Here is a 19,518-nt window from a genome sequence, read left to right on the forward strand (position 1 = left end):
CCTTTTCCTTTAAAAGTCCATTCTTGCGGTTTTTGCAGTTCATGGAATAGCAATAGCACTGTGCACCTACACCCTTATCTCTCGTACATAAACTATTAGTAGTAATCTCAGTAGTCTGTTCCTTTGATTGAGCGGTGTATTCGTGACCTTCCATAGCTGTTAAATCTGAAATTAGATTTCTTTCGCACATTGAACACAATGAAATTAACTCGAACACTAACTGATAATGGCGTCAGCCGGATGTCCGTACTCGCAAATGACCTTTGCCCTTCTAGGGGTGTTTGGTTCAATGAACTCAATTGTAAGTTACTAAGTAAAATAACGCAGTACCAGACTGCCAGCCGTGACACTCCAAAACCTCCCCTTATGTCACCCTTACTCCACCTACACGTTTTACCAGAAAACACCGTAGTGCCAGACTACACCAGTAGGGTTACTCACGAGTCACCAAGACTCAGAAGGACTCTTAACAATCCTTTTTCGCTACGACAGCACAGAGTCACAAGCTACGCGAACGGAGCTTGGATTCCCAATGACAACATGGCCGTTTTCTCTCGTCCGGTGGCGCATGCCCACGAACCCTTCCGAGCTATCGGCGGGCACCACGTGACTAATAACTCACATTTCCCCCAGCTTTTAAGAAGCTACCAGCTATCCCTCATAGTCATCCAAATACTGGGGACGCCGTCGCTCTCGCTGCGACCGCCTGAGCATTAACGGTTGAAGCTCAGGTTCATCAGGATCTAAATCCCCGGACGGAACCCCAGCAGTCTGAGGCTCACCATCCATGTTTTGAACTTCATCCTCAGCAGTCTGAGGACCGTCCTCCACATCCCCCTCCGAGACCTCAGCCACCTCACAGGGATGCAGCTGAGGCGGTGGGGGAGCAGCAGAACCGCGTAATCTATCTAGATTAGGCCGGCCGTCTTCGGCCAGTTCACGGATGCCGTTTGCCCTACTACGGTCAGTGCCAAACCGCCGTTTGCGGACATCCCTCACATGCCTCGGCATGCCATCCACGCACACGTTGTGCTTTGAAACGACTCCGGTAATCACTCCCGGTGCCCACTGCCTAGTGCACGAAGGAGTCGAGGGTTTCACCCACACCTCATCGCCGACAGCAAACTTGCCCTGACTGACCTCATCTAACCCACGTAGATTGACGTCAAAAGGCACTCGCCATGAGTATCGATACAGATTATTCGAGGGTACCGAACCCCCATCTGTACCCTTGCGAGGCGTGACATTATACCAGAACGTCGCCTCCTCGGGGCTAATTCTTCCCCTCTCGGCAATCCTCTTGATTGTCCGGTGATTCCTCTCAACGATTCCGTTGCCACTCGGGGCGTAAGCGGCACGAAATCTCAGAGAAATCCCCCACTCGTCAGCGAACTGTGCAACAGTTGCTGACCTAAACGCCATGGAATTGTCCATTAACAATTCGTCACACGGCCCTCGCTCAATTACGATCGTGCGTAACTGAGCCACGATGTGCGCTGCCGTCTCACTTGGCAAGCGGCGCCAGATAGCGAAACGTGACGGCCCGCAATCAACCATGGACAGGAACACCTGGCCGCCATAGTGAGTCACGTCTATGGCCACCCGGCACCAGTTCCCCTCGACAGCCAAGCTGCCTGTTTCCACGAGGTTCTCACCGCTCGGAGCCGGGTCAACGCGCTGACCGGCCTCACAGCCAGCCAGCTCGCGTTTGACCTGCTCCCGTGTCAAGTCACTGCGTACTTGCTGAGCAAGGTACAGTGTTCTCTCGACACCCAGATGGTGAGGCAAATGAGCCGCCCACACAGCATCCCCGAGGGTCTCGCCGGTGAAGATGGCAGCAGCCATGCTCTCGGCCTCGCCTCCACTCATCCCACGATGCCCGAGCCACTTCTTGGGCACCCTCGTCATCCTATCCGCCTTGTTCTCCACAGTAGGTACAAGACGCATAGTGACCGATAAGCCGTACTCGGTGATCGTATCACGGATCACCCCCAGCCGACGCTTCACCAGCATCTCTGCAGCACCTTTCGTGCGAACACGATTGCGCCCGTCAATTGTATTTGACATCCAATTGACAACTGTGAGAGAGTCAACCGCCAAGGTGAAGGTCTTGAACCCCCATGCAATAGCCAGGTTAACACCTCGTCCCACAGCTTCCAATTCGGCAACATTGATGTGTGAATGGTCTGACTCCTTCCTCAGCCACGACGCATCCTCAACAATGCTGCCATCAACCTCGATTGCCACACCGAGGCCCAGAGAGCTAGCATCTGTCCACACAACGACCGAACCGTCCGGTCTTACGTGCCACGGACCCCTAACAGGGTCCTCCTGACATACCCTTGTGTAAAGCTCACTAGCTAGCGAGCGGACCTCCTTTTCAACAGGGGCATCCCAGGCTCCGTTGCATCCCAGCCGCTTCAAGAAGCTGCAATAGGGCCGCAACCACCCAGCCACTGGGTAATGACCGACAAGTCGGCCACAAAACGAGAAAAGCTCTCTCTTAGTCAGCCCAGCTGGCTCAAGATGAATTTCGGAGAGTGCAGTTCCCCTCGACATCTGCAAATGTCCACGAGCATTTCCCTTTAGAGAGATGCCCAACAACCGACCGCCATCAAGGCCCTCCGGCTCTTTCGTCGCCAGTCCATACTTAGCAAGGTGCTTCCTCAGCTCCTCCACGCCAAGCACAGACTCCTGCACCACTATATTGTCGATATAGTGGTCAGTCCCTCGTCGGACCCGCTCGTCGAGCGAAAGAACCTTGCCTAGGATTTTGGTCATGATCCTAGGAGCACACGAAAGCCCGAAGCCTAAACGTGTCAGCGCATAAGGGACCCCCTTATACTTCACGACCTGGTATTTCCACAGGTCCTCCGAAACATGGATTTGTAGGTACGCGGACTTGAGGTCAACTACCCCAAGTCTGCCACGCAACTGTCTCCACTTCCGGATTTTCTCGCCGCACACAGCGACCGCGTCACCTCCCGTGTGACTCTCGACAAACGCGTTCAGCTCACGGTAGTCCATGACCGGTCGCACTTTGTCCTTTGTTGGTTGGAACACAGCCAAAAGGGGGATAATACCCTCAATGGGCCGACTCCACCTTTTCAACCAACCTTTTGAGATCCAGCTCTCAATTTCAGCACAGTACCGCTCATGCAGGTTAGGTGCCCGAGTACACTTGTACTCCGCGACCCGGGTCTGCAATCCTTTCGGAGATTCCCCGGACCACCGCCAGCTAACGGTCCATCGGCCTTGGGCAAAAGTGGCAACAAAATCGGGGTCGTCGACTCGCAGTGACACCAGATCACCACCCAACCCCAACAACGGTGCCACCCTTGCCACCCCGCATGCGCAGCCAGCCCCAGTATCCTGCCCAGCAGGTACTCCACAGCATCCATTCTGATAGGGTTTCCCCCACCTGACCGAATACTTCGCATCACTTCCTCTACGGACAGTGACACCTCCCATGTGGTCAATGACGTCGCCACCCAGCAAGCAGTCAACCCCAAGATTGCACAGCTTGTCCATAACGAGTGCCGTAACACCGAAACAGTGTCCCTGTACACCGACGACCACCCGACACTGACCCTTCACATGAGACGCCTTACCATCCGCTGTCAACAGCGGGTGGCTCGGCCTAAGTCGGGTTGAGCCTGTCAACACCTGCGGACTTACCAGAGTCCTCTCGCTTCCAGTGTCAACCAGACACTGAAAACCGCAACCATTCAGAATTGCTCGAACGACCGGCATACGACTGCTCGTCGTAGGCTCGCCAGTCGCCCCGGACAGCCAAGGACTGTCCCGCAGTACACTCTTACTGCTTACATGTGACCTCCAGCCTCCCCCTGTCACGCCAACGCCACCTCGGGTCCCCCTGATGTTATGGGACCCCTCGTAAGCCTGGCTTACACGGTGTCCATATGAGAGGATGCGGCGCCCCGAGTTGCATCCTCCTGATGAAAACCCGGCTCATCCTCCGTGAGCCCTGCCGCCGCCCCAGGCGGTGGCCGTACAGGACAATCCCGTACAAAGTGATCCGTGCTGCTGCACCGGAAACACCCGACCCTCTTGCCAGAAGAGGTCTTTTTCGCCCCCGTACCAGACGAAGGCCGCTTAATACGTGGGCAGTCCTTCACCCGGTGTGGACCCCCACATCGAAAGCAACTGTCTTTGCTTTCCGGCTGCTTGCTAGAAGCAGCCCCCAACTGCTTGCCAGAAGCAGTCGCCGGCCGGTTACCAGAACTGGCCGCTGAGCTAATTGTTGAGGGGCGACCCTCAACAGCTCTCCGGGAAACCAACTTTCTCCTCACTCGGTTCAGCACTGAACCAAAGTCAGCAGTGTACGCCTGATCGTGCGTAACTGCCCACTCGTAGACTGACTCGGGCAGCCCTTCATAGAACTTGGTCCTAAAAACCAGGTCCTCCAGCGTCACCCCCAGTCTACCGCCGAGCCGCTCCAAGCGGTCCAGGTACACGTCAACTGTCTCCCCGGATTCGAGTCGACAGCTGACAAAGCGACGCCATGCCTCCTGTCGAGGCATGGCATACTCGGCAGTCAAAACTGCCTTCACGACATCCCACTGGGATGCGTCGCCCACCCTCATGCGCCCATGCACTCTGGCAGCAGTGCCATCGAGCATGTACGCAATCAGCGTGCACGGAGCAATGTGCTCCAACTCACACAGTCGCTCGTACTGCGAGAGCCATGCGGTTACCTCAACCGCACCATCACCGGCAAATGGCTGCATCTGCCGGCTCAGCCTTTCTAAAATAGGCCCTCGTGCCTGGTTCATCAGATTCGCTAAAAAAGCGGCATCTAAAACCAGCGGCACTGTTACAGCGCCCGCGGCGCCCTCGGGTGGCTGACCACCTCCGCCATCGGTAGATGGCTCAGCCTTTTGGCTGCTCCCGGGCGCGCTCATGGCCCGCTCGTGCTCACCTCAGCCCAGCTGAGTGGCACCACCTAACAACAAGGCAAAGTAAATACAAATATAAAAGCCGAAATAGCTTGTAAGTTACTAAGTAAAATAACGCAGTACCAGACTGCCAGCCGTGACACTCCAAAACCTCCCCTTATGTCACCCTTACTCCACCTACACGTTTTACCAGAAAACACCGTAGTGCCAGACTACACCAGTAGGGTTACTCACGAGTCACCAAGACTCAGAAGGACTCTTAACAATCCTTTTTCGCTACGACAGCACAGAGTCACAAGCTACGCGAACGGAGCTTGGATTCCCAATGACAACATGGCCGTTTTCTCTCGTCCGGTGGCGCATGCCCACGAACCCTTCCGAGCTATCGGCGGGCACCACGTGACTAATAACTCACAGAGTTGTTATTACTTTACTCAACTTATGCAATATGATGCGTGCAAAAGATTTTTCAATATTCATATATAGCCTGGTTGGATGTTGCACTCTGTAATGTAGTTACTTATATACTTTCATGTTTAAATTACATACTCATCAAATGGCGAAGGCGTAATAAACAAGTCGATCGCTGTTGCCATTGTGACAAGGAATTTCACAAACTGTGATTGGATAATTGGAACAAAACGTCATAGTCCGCCAGAATGCTTAGTAATAGCGGCCAAAACTAACCACATAAGCTGTGTGCACTGCGTGCCTGAGCTACTAACCTTAAGTAATTTAGCAGTCCTACCACCTCAACAGATAAAATCGGTAACTGAACGTGTTGACCATTATAAGTTCAACCATTTGAAACCATTTATAATTATTGCTAGGTAAAAAGAACTAATTATTTTCATGATCAAACCGAAGACCTCGTTCATTCACCACGATAGCCATTAATTCATTATCATTGAATATCAATAACGATGTTCATATTAATATGATGATTCAATCTCTATTGACTGATAATAAATTCTAAACAACTAACAGATGTCATCACGGATCAGATTTTAGATGTGATGTAGTTAAATATTCCATTTTATCTTATTGTTTTGTTCGTTTGAATTTGATGATCCGCCCATGATCCGGTCTCCTACTAATCACGCCGCCTGATCCCACAAATCATAACTGGAGTAAAGACGATGATGAGATTTTTGTGCAGTGATTTAGTAATGGACACAGAGCTATTCCCAGGCAGTTTGTCCATTGGACTAGTTGCTCATGCAAAAAGAGTAGATGTGAAAACTGATATGATGCAAAACTGCATCTTTAGTTTGCTTAAGTCTATCTGGCTGTGTAAACTGCAGCAATGAAATGAACGACGAGGTTAAAGATGGTAATCATATAGACAGTGATGATGAGCTTTAAGATTCTATTAACTAGTTTTATTAAATACTTTTCAATATGCTTTCTAGAATCGATTGAGAGTTTTTGATGTATCATGATAAACTGAATGTTTACCTTGGTAAACATGCTATATAATAATCATACAATGTATCAAATACACATGCAAAGTCCTATGATATTAATTAACCATCCATAAAGATAGTTGTCATCGAACATACTGCACCAACATTGTTTTAGCACGCTACCCGTACAACATAACTAAAACTAAGCAAGAAATTTCGCATACAAATGTCAGTTAAATAAAATAACATGTAGTATCACCAACGAAAAGTACTAAGAGAAGAATAATAAATACTTTATGCTTGTCACGTGTCTTCCAGCAATATAATAATTTCATTAAAAATATTAAACATTAAATTCGTTAATTAGTCTGCGTCACAACCAGTGTACCCAATGAGGTATACAGTATAGCCTGTCAATCAGTAGTTGTACAGGTCCCATTGTAAAGAGTATGAAGAGGGCTCCTGACAGACCAGTGGATAAGATGATGACGAGAGAAGTCTGTCATACTGAGTCTCTGGCGGCTGACTACAAAGCAAAGAATCACATCCATTACATACAACAAGTTTAAAATACAAAATTTATGTACGTTTATGGTGCAATATTTATCCATCAAAACCTAGCAGAGAAAACGATCTATCAAATCATGTAGGTATAAACTTAAAACTTAAAAATAGGAAGAGGTACAGGACTGATTTTTATGTGTAGGCAATGCGCATAGCCCTACATGAAAGGAATAAATGTACACCTTTTTAGCTCTTGCCACAACAATATTTAGCTAACTCAACCATCGCATACTTCTGTAAAGTAATAATTGATATGTGAGCACTATAATAATACAATATAACTCAATAGATTAAAATACAATGAAAGATGTAGTGATATATCATATCACACAACATAATGCAAAACATAAATCCTATGAAACAATTTAATGCAACGCAGGTCAATACAACATAATACAGTTATTATAATACAATACACCAGAATATAATGTAATAACACAGTAATACAGTATAAGTTCTGCATGACCTTATAACATGACGACTTTATTAGGTTTGCTACGGACCTATCTGACCGTTTGTAGATGGTGCTCTACATCTCATAAAAACTTTAGACTATCGGCTCTTTTCCGTTAGTAAGGCTTATTAGAATGTATAACTTGATTATAATGAATTATGTAATCCATAATAGCTAGCTGTAGTAATCAATTTAGATAGATTTTAAATTTTCACTGCTACTAGTCCTACTACCAACGCTGACGGCTGATTTAATCTTCAATGAATTAATGGCTATCGTGGTGAATGAATGAGGTCTTCGGTTTGATCATGAAAATAATTAGTTCTGCTTACCTTATAGTTGTAAATAGTTCCAAATGGTTGAACTTATAATGGTCAACAAGTTCAGTTACCGTTTTTATCTTTTGAGGTGATAGAACTGCTAAATCACTTGAGGTTAGTAGCTCAGTCATGCCAGCACAAGCTACTAGTTTGGGCCGCCATTATTAAGCAATCTGGTGGGTTATGACGTTTTGTTCCAATTATCCAATCACAGTCTGAAATTCCTTGTCACAATGGCAACAGCGATCGACTTGTTTATTACGCCTCCGCCATTTGATGAGTATGTAATTTAAACATGAAAGTATATAAGTAACGACATTACAGAGTGCAACATCCAAACAGGCAATATATGAATATTGAAGAATCTTTTGCATGCATCAAACTGCATAAGTTGAGAAAAGTAATAAAAATTATTTTTATGACAGATAGGGTTATCCTGCTCTCTGACTATAACCAAGATGTTACGAATTGAAAAGTGCTCGAGTCTATAATAGTTGAGAGCTGTTACAGTAGACCAATTGAACTGAAATGGCAATCACGTGGCTTTTACAACAATAGCAAAACGTGATGCATACGCCATGTTGGAGAGTATGTAAACAAACAGTGATAAATGACAGAAACGTACATTTTGAATGATTATTTTCCACTTATGTGTCAATGAAAACTTCTCCTACACAACGTTTACAGTGTCTAATAAAACTAAACCTATTGATTACATATAGAGCCTAGGTGCCCAAATGGAGGCCCGCGGGCCTGATCCGGCCCTCCAGCTGTTTTTATCAGGCCCCCCAGCTGTTGTAATTTTTAATGTTTTGAAAATTTTAAAGAGTTTGTTTGGCAATGTATTATTGTATCAGTAGTAATTATTACCGTACTTTTCGAACTATTAACTGCACCTCTATATTGGCCGCGTCTGCTTTATTTAAATAAAACGATAATAAAACAATACATAGCCTTTTGTGTACCTATGCCGCAGAACTCATGACCTGGCTTTTAACACGGCAGCAACTTTGCTCGTTAAAACAGAACAGTGCCGTTAGGCACTGTTTCGTATTAACCGACGCTTTTAACCCAGTGCCTAACGGAACAGTACCACAGTAGGCAAAGTTTCGTTTTTTATTTCACCGCTAGAGGCGCATTAACCCCAGAAGCCGGTTAATGCGCCCTAGCGGTGAAAGAAAAAACTGCAGAATTGCCGCAGCCTCTAAATCAGCCGCATGGCTCAAAATATCGCAAAAAAAGTAGCGGCTAATAGTCCAAAAGGTACGGTAGATATCTGAAGTCACCTGACCAGCATTATCGACAATACTAGGGTTTAGTTTTGAGTTAGTGTTGTGGATTTCTCAGCATAAATTGTTTGATTGTATGACTAATGACTTAGAAAAATAATTCGTAAGCAATCATTGCTCAGAGATTGGTAGACAGAGAAAACCGGCGTTTTAATCCAACCTGGACTACACAATTCTTTTTTCATGAAGTAGAAGGGAAACCTATATGTTTGATATGCAATAATTCAGTCGCTATAAACAAGGTAGCAAATATCAAAAGGCATTACACTCAAAACCATCCTGACTATGACGGAAGATTTCCTCTATAGGGACAGCTAGGAGGCAGGAACAGCATGATAGATTAACAAGGCAGGCTAATGGACAAATGGCTATGATGAGGGGAGCTACAAGCTTGCAACAACGAGCAGCTACTGCTGGTTATGAAGTTTGTTATAAAATTGCTAAAGCGATGGCTCCATACAGCCACAGTGAACTGTTAAAAGAATGCATGGTTTCAGCCGTTCAAGCGCTCTACCCCGAAAAGCTAGATATTCAGCAAGCTGTTCAGTCAGTACTGCTATCTAGGAATACGTGTGCCCGACGGATAGAAGCTATTGCCAATCATGTGACTGAAGGTGTCATATATAACTTGAACAGGTGTAAATCATTTTCAGTTGCAGTAGATGAGAATACTGACATAAACGATGTTGCTCAGCTGAGTGTGTTTGTTCGGTATTATCTCAACAGCAAGTTTAGTGAGGACCTTGCAGCAGTTATTCCACTGACAGAACGTACGACTGGAGAAAATATATATCAGGCATTCAAGGCTTACATGGACTCCCATAAAGTGTCAATGCATAAGATAATTTCTGTAGCAACAGATGGCGCCCCAGCTATGGTGGGTGTATATTCTGGTTTTGTTAATCGCCTGAAAGAAAACAATCCTCAGATGATTGCATTTCATTGACACGAAAGCATTCTCTGTGCACAACTGAAAGATGAATATGGAGGTCTTATGCTGGACATAATGAAACTAATAAACTTTCTCAGATCAAAATCATCTCTACGACACCGCCAGCTTAGAAAATTTCTGCAGGAGTCTGATTCTCAGTATGATGAATTGTTAGTACACAACAATGTCAGGTTAGTACCATATTGCTATCTTCAAATTATAGTTGACATACTTATTTTCATCACATTATGATGAGGTAAAAAAGCACAGCAAAGTTGTGAATATTGTCAATTATTTTTAATATACAATGTACTTTAATGTATATTTGCAGATGGCTGAGTAAGGGTAGAGCTTTGCAAAGAGTATGGACTGTAAGACATCATATTGAGCAGTTTCTTAGTGAGATTGGAGGAGATGCAGCAGGCTTTTCTGACAGACATTTTGGCTCATCTGAATGACCTAAATTTGAAATTGCAGGGCGAAGGTCGTAATGTGGTAGAACTCTGGCAGGCAGTAACATCTTTTAAAGACAAACTCCACTGCTTTTACGAGGACATAAACAGTGACATGAACCACTTTCCAATCATCAGAGAATTTGTGAATGGTTGTGATGATGTTGTGGACTTTACAACAGCACACGCTTTTCTCATTGATGTTTCTTCAGAGATGGAGCGTCGCTTTGCTGCCTTTGATAGTATCAATGGCATTATTGAGCTGGTTGCGTGCCCATTTCAGGCACATCAGCTTTGGAAAGCCCAAGTTGATAACTTTCCTCATGTTCAGAGAGGTGTGGCAGAATTAGAGCTGTGTGATTTAAAGGCAGATATATTGGCTAAAGCTCAATTTGCTGAGCAAACTATTGTAGGGTTCTGAACGCAACCTGCTGTCCAGGAGAAGTATCCTATGCTATGCAATATGGCAGTGCACTTACTTTCTTTGGTACAACCTACTTGTGTAAATCAATGTTTTCAAAGCTGACATTTATAAAAAGTAGGTATCGGAGTGTACTGACAGAGGAACATACTCAACAGTTCTTAGCTGTAGCAGTAACCAAAGATAAACCAGATATTGCAGCAATAGCTGCAAAGCAAACTCGCTTTCATGTGTCTCATTAACATTACAGATACTTCTTCTGCAGAGTAGATTTTGTTGAGAATAAATCTACATGTGTTATTATGTTACACCTAGTTACTTTCATGTTTATGTTCATGTATATATGTTTACTTACACATTTCTTAAAATACGCATAAATTTACATATATACAGCTGTATTCATGCCTGGCCCTCCTGATGAGGCCTGGTTACCTGTTTGGCCCTCCAGCAAAAGTATTTGGGCACCCCTGGTATATATGTTGCACAAAAATATACATGTACTAATATTGGTGATACTCTCGGAGTATTTACTCTTGTAAAAAATAAAAGGAACCGACAGTTTCCTTTACAATAGTGCTTAGACAAAATATGCTTGAAAATTACCAACTGTTCGGTCAATCTTTGAGCTATGTGGATACTTAAAAATAATTAGGTATAAATATCAGTAGGGATATTACCTGGGAGCTGTGCATAATTGATTAATAAAACATGTACTAATTCAAGCTCTTCCAAAGTAAAGTATGTAGCATACCTCTCCTTATATAAACCGTTAATGAAATATGCAATGGAAGCTTGGAATCCATACAGGATAAAGCACATACCCTACAGGATGAAAATATTCGTTGGTCATAAAAATTCGCGATTTCGCAAACAGTCAATCCCGCGAATTATTAAATTCAGTGAATAATTAGTTCTATTTTTAATCACAAGAGAGAATAACTACTGCATCAAATTGAAAACTAGTCGCTAGCCTAGTTTTTAATGTAAATACTAAACGTAATTGAGTTCCAAAACATTTTTAAAATCATTGCCTGAGCTTTGAGCTAACACCATTGGCAATGCATCACATTTATTTACAAAATTATTCGAGGTTGTCACAAGATATGCAGAATGGCGTCATCGCGAAAATAGCCGCGAGGCAGAAGTACTAAACGTAGCCGAGTTCCAAAACTTCTTTAAAATCATCGCCAGGCTTCGAGCTTTATTGCCATTGTATCAAACTTTACAAAATTATTCAAGGTTTTTACAAGTTATTCGGCATGGCTTCAGCATAGCAAAAAAACTCTCCTAGTCTTTTTACATTAGAATCAACTCCATCAATCTCTAATACCGAAGTCAAGGACGATCATGATTCTGATCTGGACATTATGGTATGTATTTGATTTGTAGTGCAGATACGTTTTTTCATAATCAACTGCATTAGTTAATTCTTTTGTTTAAAAACTGATCGCTTTCATCAAATACTTCAGCTATTGTTTTTGTACTTCTTCAACACTCGTTAATATTTTTTCTTTTTTGTGTTTACTGCAGATTGAGAATGAAACAACCTACTCCGATTACGAAAACTAGAGACAAGTAGTAATATTCATCAAGGCAGGAATATTGGCAGAGAGGCAACCAGTCAACCTAGACCCCTTCATCGACAACAACTTCTTGATATCGCTGCAGCAAACATGATTAAATTATATATTTTATTCCATGTATAGATGTATTATAATTTACTACAAACTTGAGTGTACAAATAAAATATTTCAAATACAAATAAAATTTTACAAACGATGAATGGAGTAAATATAAACAGTTTAGTCCATATGGCGGTTGTCTAGCAATAAAATTAAACTGGTACTCTTGATGTGTGAATACTAGCGTGTAATGGTGCTGACTAGTTATTTTGGTAACAGCAGCTCTGTCGCTCTCACTGTCTTGGGTAGGTGTTGAAGGCGATTCTCTCGCTACTACATGACTGGTAAGGAAGTTATCATCAGAACTCTTCTCGTGGCTTACTATTGCAAAGTTCTGCCGGTTGGCCAAAGATTTGTGCTCGTAAAGGCGTTTTGGTTCATTTTTTAAAAACAAATATATTCTTCTTGTAAGTAGCTGCGGTCACTTCAACCTCAATTTCCAGACCTCCCTGAATGATTGGTGATCTTCTAAGAATGACATCTACCACCCTTGCAATCATTGTTCTTCGGTGTATGATGAAAAATCTCTCTCTCCCACTAAAACAAATAATGAAGCAGTAGGGATGGAAAAAATTAGTATTGCGTTTTACCGAAGAACCAAAGTAAAATTCAACTAATTTAGTAAATGTAAAAAACTCATTACTTACCACAAGTTGTTGGCTTATCAAAGGCCTCCAAAGCGATGAATATTCGTGAAAACCTCTGGACGCAAGAAAAATTGTTTACCGTAGACTAGCATGATCGCCTCGCAGTTGTAAGCTAAATATAAACCGGAACACGCGGTGTGCGCATGCGTAGGAATATCTTTTACTAGCCGCAATAGAGTTAAATTTTCCTAGAGAGTGGCAGTTTTCACCCGCGAATAAATTCATTCGCGAATATGCATGAAAAGAAAATTTTCGCGAAATATAACTCCGCGAATAAATTCATCCTGTAGGGTAGATACACCTAAAAGAATTCAGTCACAGGCTATCGGTTTTATCGAAAATGCAAAGGAGTGAGATTTCTCAGTAACGGTAGCAAGAGAAATGTTATATCTAAATTTTGTAAAAGACAGGAAAGCTAGTGCCCGTAGAAACAAGCTTTTCAAAATTCTTAAAGATTATGGTAAGTTCCAAAGTCTAAATGATGCATATGAGCAGGTTATTGAGGCCTTTACCAATGTACAAACAAGATCTGGTACAAAAGCCTTTACATGTAACACTGATAAGTACCTTTTCAGTTTCTAGGGAACTTGGACTAAATTAACACAATCTTTAAAAATTCTGTATACTCTTTTTCATACCTTTCATGTTCCTACTAGACTGACAGAAGACATTTTAGTAAAAAAGAAATTACAGATCATCAAGGAGATCCTCGTCTTCCCATTAAGGGGGTCTTAGAGGATAAATGAACAAGAACAGCCACAAGAACATGAAATGGTTTCAAACAAAGGCAACAATCAGAATGTAACTGGCTGAGCAAACGATGCTAATATTTTTGTTTTAAAAATGTTAATTTTTGTTTTTGAATGTATTACAAATATGGTTTGTTTGTCATTTGTTCTTGAATATATGTTTGCAGCATTTGATAGATTATTATTATATAACTTATAAGCTTGCAGGTTTATGGCATATTATTTGATAGAGTCATTGCGATTATATAAACTCCGCTTACAATGGATGAATGCTCATAACTCCTCTTTCTTCTTCTATTGCATATGAAAAGTCAGTTTTGGCTGCAGATTACGGCAAACATATCGATGAGTGCTATGACCTTATGTATATATGACCTCATGCATCTTGTAGTAAAATGCAAATAAATACAAGACTGAACATGGATTTTGAGTAAAATTGTTCCTACAAGATTTTTGTAAAAATAAATATTAATAAAAATAATTACTAATCTAATAAAATTATATAAAAGTTACTAAGAGGTGACTCCTACGAGAAGTCAAATAATATCAACCGGGAGAAAATATATTTGTATGTCTGCTTCAATAAATTTGTATGTCAACCTCGTAGACAGTCTTTAAAGAGATTAGACTTCAGTGACTTGACGCTTGTTTCGGGCAGCCCTCAAAGCTCTCAGAGGATGGTATCCACGGTGAAGATTTCTGGCTGTCATAACCTTCTCTACCTTGTTGAAATTCCTCTGCATTTTACTTGCTGTAAGTATAACAGAATTGTCTAGGAGCGTTTATAACATAACTGTCTAGGAGTGTGCATAACAGAACTGTTTAGGAGCGTACATACCAGAACTGTATAGGAGTGTATATAACCGAACTGTCTAAGAGCGTACATAACAGAAGCGCCTATGAGTGTACATAACAGAACTGTCTAGGAGTGTACATAACATAGCTGTCTAGGAGAGTACAAAACAAAACTGTCTAGGAGCGTACATAACAGAACTGTTTAGGAGCACACCTAACGGAACTGTCTAGGAGCGTACACAACAGAATTGTCTAGGAGCATACATAACCAAATTGTCTAGGAGGGTACATAACAGAAGTGTCTAGGAGTGTACATAACAGAACTGTCTAAGAGCGTACATAACAGAACTGCTTAGGAGCATACATAACAGAACTGTGTAGGAGCACACCTAACGGAACTGTTTAGGAGTGTACATAACAGAACTGTCTAGGAGCGTACATAACAGAACTGCCAGAGATAAATATTAATGGACGATCCTTAAGTTTTTGCTAAAAACTGTCATCATGTTGAGAGTAATCAGATAAGAGTATATATACAAAGAGCTACCAGTGTACATGAAACTGGAGGTGAATAAGACACCAGTTCTACCGTATATCTGATGTCATATATATATATATATATATGGACATATATATAAATATATATGTCATAGATATAGGTAAATGATGGATCATATACATACATACATATATATATATATATATATATATATATATATATATATATATATATATATATATATATATATATATATATATATATATATATAGTGTAGATATGTATGTATATATGTACATCTATGCATATTCATATACATATATATATATATATGTATATATGTATGTATGTATGTATATGATCCATCATTTACCTATATCTATGACATATATATTTATATATATAAATATATATGTCATAGATATAGATAAACGATGGACCATATACGTAAATGAACGTTTACTCAGAAATGAGTTATCTTTTCTGATATGTATCTTTGTTCATTTATAAATGACCTTGAACTAACAGCTTCAAAAAGTTATAGTCCATAAAGAGTTTGTTACCGTAAATGCTATGAAAATTAGTTCAGTTTATTATTCCAATAACATTTCAAATAGTTCAAGGATGACGATTTCATAGCCATTACTAATCATCAAACCTTGTGCGAGGTAGATGATACCAGTTGTTACAAAATCGTAACATAGTTACTTTCATCTCAAATGTAACTAGTGTTTGGCTGAACCTGCTAAAAATTTCTGTTTTTAATTAAACTTTGCAGCATATACACAGTACATATAGGCATACCAACTGGCGCTTTATCCTATGTATAGAGTATATAAGGTATGCTTACTGGTACTTCATCCTATATATACAGTGCATAAGGTATACTAACTGGCACTGTATCCTCTATATACAGTGCATAAGGTATACTAACTGGTACTGTAACCTGTATATACAATATATAAGGTATACTAACTGGTACTGTAACATGTATATACAGTATATAAAGTATACTAACTGGTACTGTAACCTGTATATACAGTATATAAGGTATACTAACTGGGACTGTAACCTGTATATACAATATATAAGGTATACTAACTGGTACTGTAACCTGTATATACAGTATATAAGGTATATTAACTGGTACTGTAACCTCTATATACAGTATATCAGGTTTACTATACCAACTGGTACTGTAACCTCTATATACAGTATATCAGGTTTACTATACTAACTGATACTGTAACCTGTATATACAATATATAAGGTATACTAACTGGTACTGTAACCTGTATATACAGTATATAAAGTATACTAACTGTTACTGTAACCTGTATATACAGTATATAAGGTATACTAACTGGTACTGTAACCTGTATATACAGTATATAAGGTATATTAACTGGTACTGTAACCTCTATATACAGTATATCAGGTTTACTATACCAACTGGTACTGTAACCTCTATATACAGTATATCAGGTATACTAACTGATACTGTAACCTGTATATACAATATATAAGGTATACCAACTGGTACTGTAACCTCTATATACAGTATATCAGGTATACTAACTGGTACTGTAACCTGTATATACAGTATATCAGGTATACTAACTGGTACTGTAACCTCTATATACAGTATATCAGGTATACTATACTAACTGGTACTGTAACCTGTATATACAGTTTATAAGGTATACTATACTAACTGGTACTATAACCTGTATACAGTATATGAGGTATACTAACTGGTACTGTAACCTGTATATACAGTATATCAGGTATACTAACTGGTACTGTAACCTCTATATACAGTATATCAGGTATACTATACTAACTGGTACTGTAACCTGTATATACAGTTTATAAGGTATACTATACTAACTGGTACTATAACCTGTATACAGTATATGAGGTATACTAACTGGTACTGTAACCTGTATATACAGTTTATAAGGTATACTATACTAACTGGTACTATAACCTGTATACAGTATATGAGGTATACTAACTGGTACTGTAACTTGTATATACAGTATATAAGGCATACTCATTCCACTTACGAATCAGCTCGTTAACGTTGACCTGCGATTTATCTTTATCTGAACCATTTCCTCCGTAAGAAACCATTGATGAAGCTTCAATCATTAGACGGCCCTTCATCACCTCTTCATCTGTGAATTCAGTCCTCTGTAGCTTCTATCATCATTTAAATACGTTAAATATGCAGGTAAACAGCTCAATTTTAATAGCGTTGAACATGAAAATGCATCTTTATGGGAACACGCAGACCTCAAGCCAATTGGTATAAGCTTTTCCACACTTCACAAAAATTCAATTCTATATTGCTATCATGACATATTTCACATCGTTGCCTGGATGTTCGATTCATTTAAGAGAAATATGAATTTACAAACATATCCTCTGACCTTGACTCTTTCATAGTGCCCTTCTTTTTGCACATCACAGAGCATGAGGAAGAACAGCCTCCTGTCAGCAATGCCTATGACTATGTAAGCTGAGTCATGCGTGAATGCCACTTTTTCTGCCTCCCCATAAAGAGAGTACTGACCAATGGGCTCAGTCAAATTCTCAACCCTGTACATTGACAGCATCCTCTTTTGCTCCATGACAATCAGATGGTCTCCATCTGGAGCTGCAATAGAGCCACAAAGAGTGATGATTTTTAACAATGAGGTCTAAACAAAAAAGCAACAAAATGTAAGTTCGGGAGCAAAGATGTCTAACGAAGTGCGCAATGAGTATAAGTGTACAAATTATAAATACACTGCATATATAATCATTTTCAAATATAAATAAGGACATTGTTACTTATAAAATGTGTACATACACATATATACATACACATATTATATGTGTATGTATATATGAGTATGTACATATTTTATAAGTAACAATGTCCTTATTTATATTTGAAAATGATTATATATGCAGTGTATTTATAATTTGTACACTTATACTCATTGCGCACTTCGTTAGACATCTTAATATATATATACACATACATATATACACATACAAATATACACATACATACATACATATATATATATATATATATATATATACAGTACAAATATACACATATAAAAAAAGATATAATATATAAATATTCTCACGACCAAACACGAGCAAACAATTGTTTGGGAGATTTATGATAAATGCATATGTGCACGCAACTCACGAAAATTATTCATCAATGGCCGTCGCAAACTCTTGTACCGAAATCTCATCAACAAAATTTAACCATTTTTCAATTGAGTCGTTTAAGTATAATAACGATACAAAACACATATAAACCTATTTAAATATGTTACCAAGTCTTTATTATTTGTAGAAAATTTTCTAAACCTTACCCATCTGATCGGATTATACATAGACAGATTAATTTGGCCTAAAATCGCTATTCAAACTTTGAAGAGCTTTTTTTAATCAAAATTATGACCGGCTAACGAAACACATATAAATCCGTCCGACCGAAAGTAGAACCATTATGTTGTTCGCATTGCACGAAAAAAACGTGCACATTTCACCAGTTTATGACATTGTCGAATTGCCGAAAGTTTCTGTAATTAACGTAGAAGTACTGAAAAATAATCGTTTCTTCTTTGCCGATTTTAAAGTAGGTAACTGACATTTTGGACACTTATAATGAGTACTTTGGTATTCCAACTGATGTTCAAAGCAGTGAAAGTAAAGGAAATGACGATGATATTTTTTCTAACAATTCTTATAAGATTATTACAATGTTTAATTATAAAAATAATTATTCGATTTTATAAGATTTAATTATAAGAATAATCATTCGAATTTACAAGATCGAAGTATATAGTGACCAATTTTGGGCAATATGTTACTGTTATTATTTTTGCTAAATAATTTTCTTAAATAGATTTTCTAAAAATCTAGATAAATATCACAACTTTTTGATATTGGTTGCTATGACGTTTTGAAATGTAAACAAAATTGTGCATTGGTTTTCTATTATTACTGTATTACTATATTAATAATATTGGTTACCCTAGGACACTTATGTATTCGGGGCATATAACTTTCGCATTTTCGCGGCAACATCCTCTCGGGAAAATTTCATGAGCAAAACTAAACTATCAAAATGAACGAGCGAAAACGCGAAATTAAATGGCTTTGTTCATTGATATTCACAATAAAGTCGTCATATTAGAAATGCAAGCAAGTTTCATGTGTGGTTGGCTCATTGGGCAATTTTTGCTAAACTCATTATAGCTAATACACCGACTGAGCAGCATGGCAAAACAAATTAAGATAATAAGTTTTTTTGGAAAAGCCTAGACAAATTAGGAAGATGATGATATTAGTTTAGTCATTGAATTTGTAACTGATG

General features: G+C 40.1%; 2 protein-coding genes across 2 annotated transcripts in view; both read right to left on the reverse strand.

Moving 5' to 3' along the window:
* Positions 1-651: 651 nt before the first annotated feature.
* LOC137407923 (uncharacterized) lies at positions 652-3,753 on the reverse strand. The gene has a single exon (XM_068094307.1). It carries the CDS (start codon positions 3,751-3,753, stop codon positions 652-654), a length of 3,102 nt encoding a protein of 1,033 aa, XP_067950408.1.
* A 10,673-nt stretch (positions 3,754-14,426) lies between these two features.
* Positions 14,427-19,518, reverse strand: part of LOC137407924 (uncharacterized) — a 92,966-nt gene continuing 87,874 nt past the window's right edge. The window contains exons 35-37 of the mRNA XM_068094308.1: positions 17,564-17,790; positions 17,198-17,333; positions 14,427-14,585 (exon numbers count right to left, since the gene is read on the reverse strand). Of these exons, the coding sequence (XP_067950409.1) occupies positions 14,458-14,585; positions 17,198-17,333; positions 17,564-17,790 (491 nt within the window). The 3' untranslated portion in view covers positions 14,427-14,457. The remainder of the gene's footprint in view (positions 14,586-17,197; positions 17,334-17,563; positions 17,791-19,518) is intronic.

Source organism: Watersipora subatra, chromosome 11 (genome assembly GCF_963576615.1).
Source record: "Watersipora subatra chromosome 11, tzWatSuba1.1, whole genome shotgun sequence".
Taxonomy (NCBI): Eukaryota; Metazoa; Bryozoa; class Gymnolaemata; order Cheilostomatida; family Watersiporidae; genus Watersipora; species Watersipora subatra.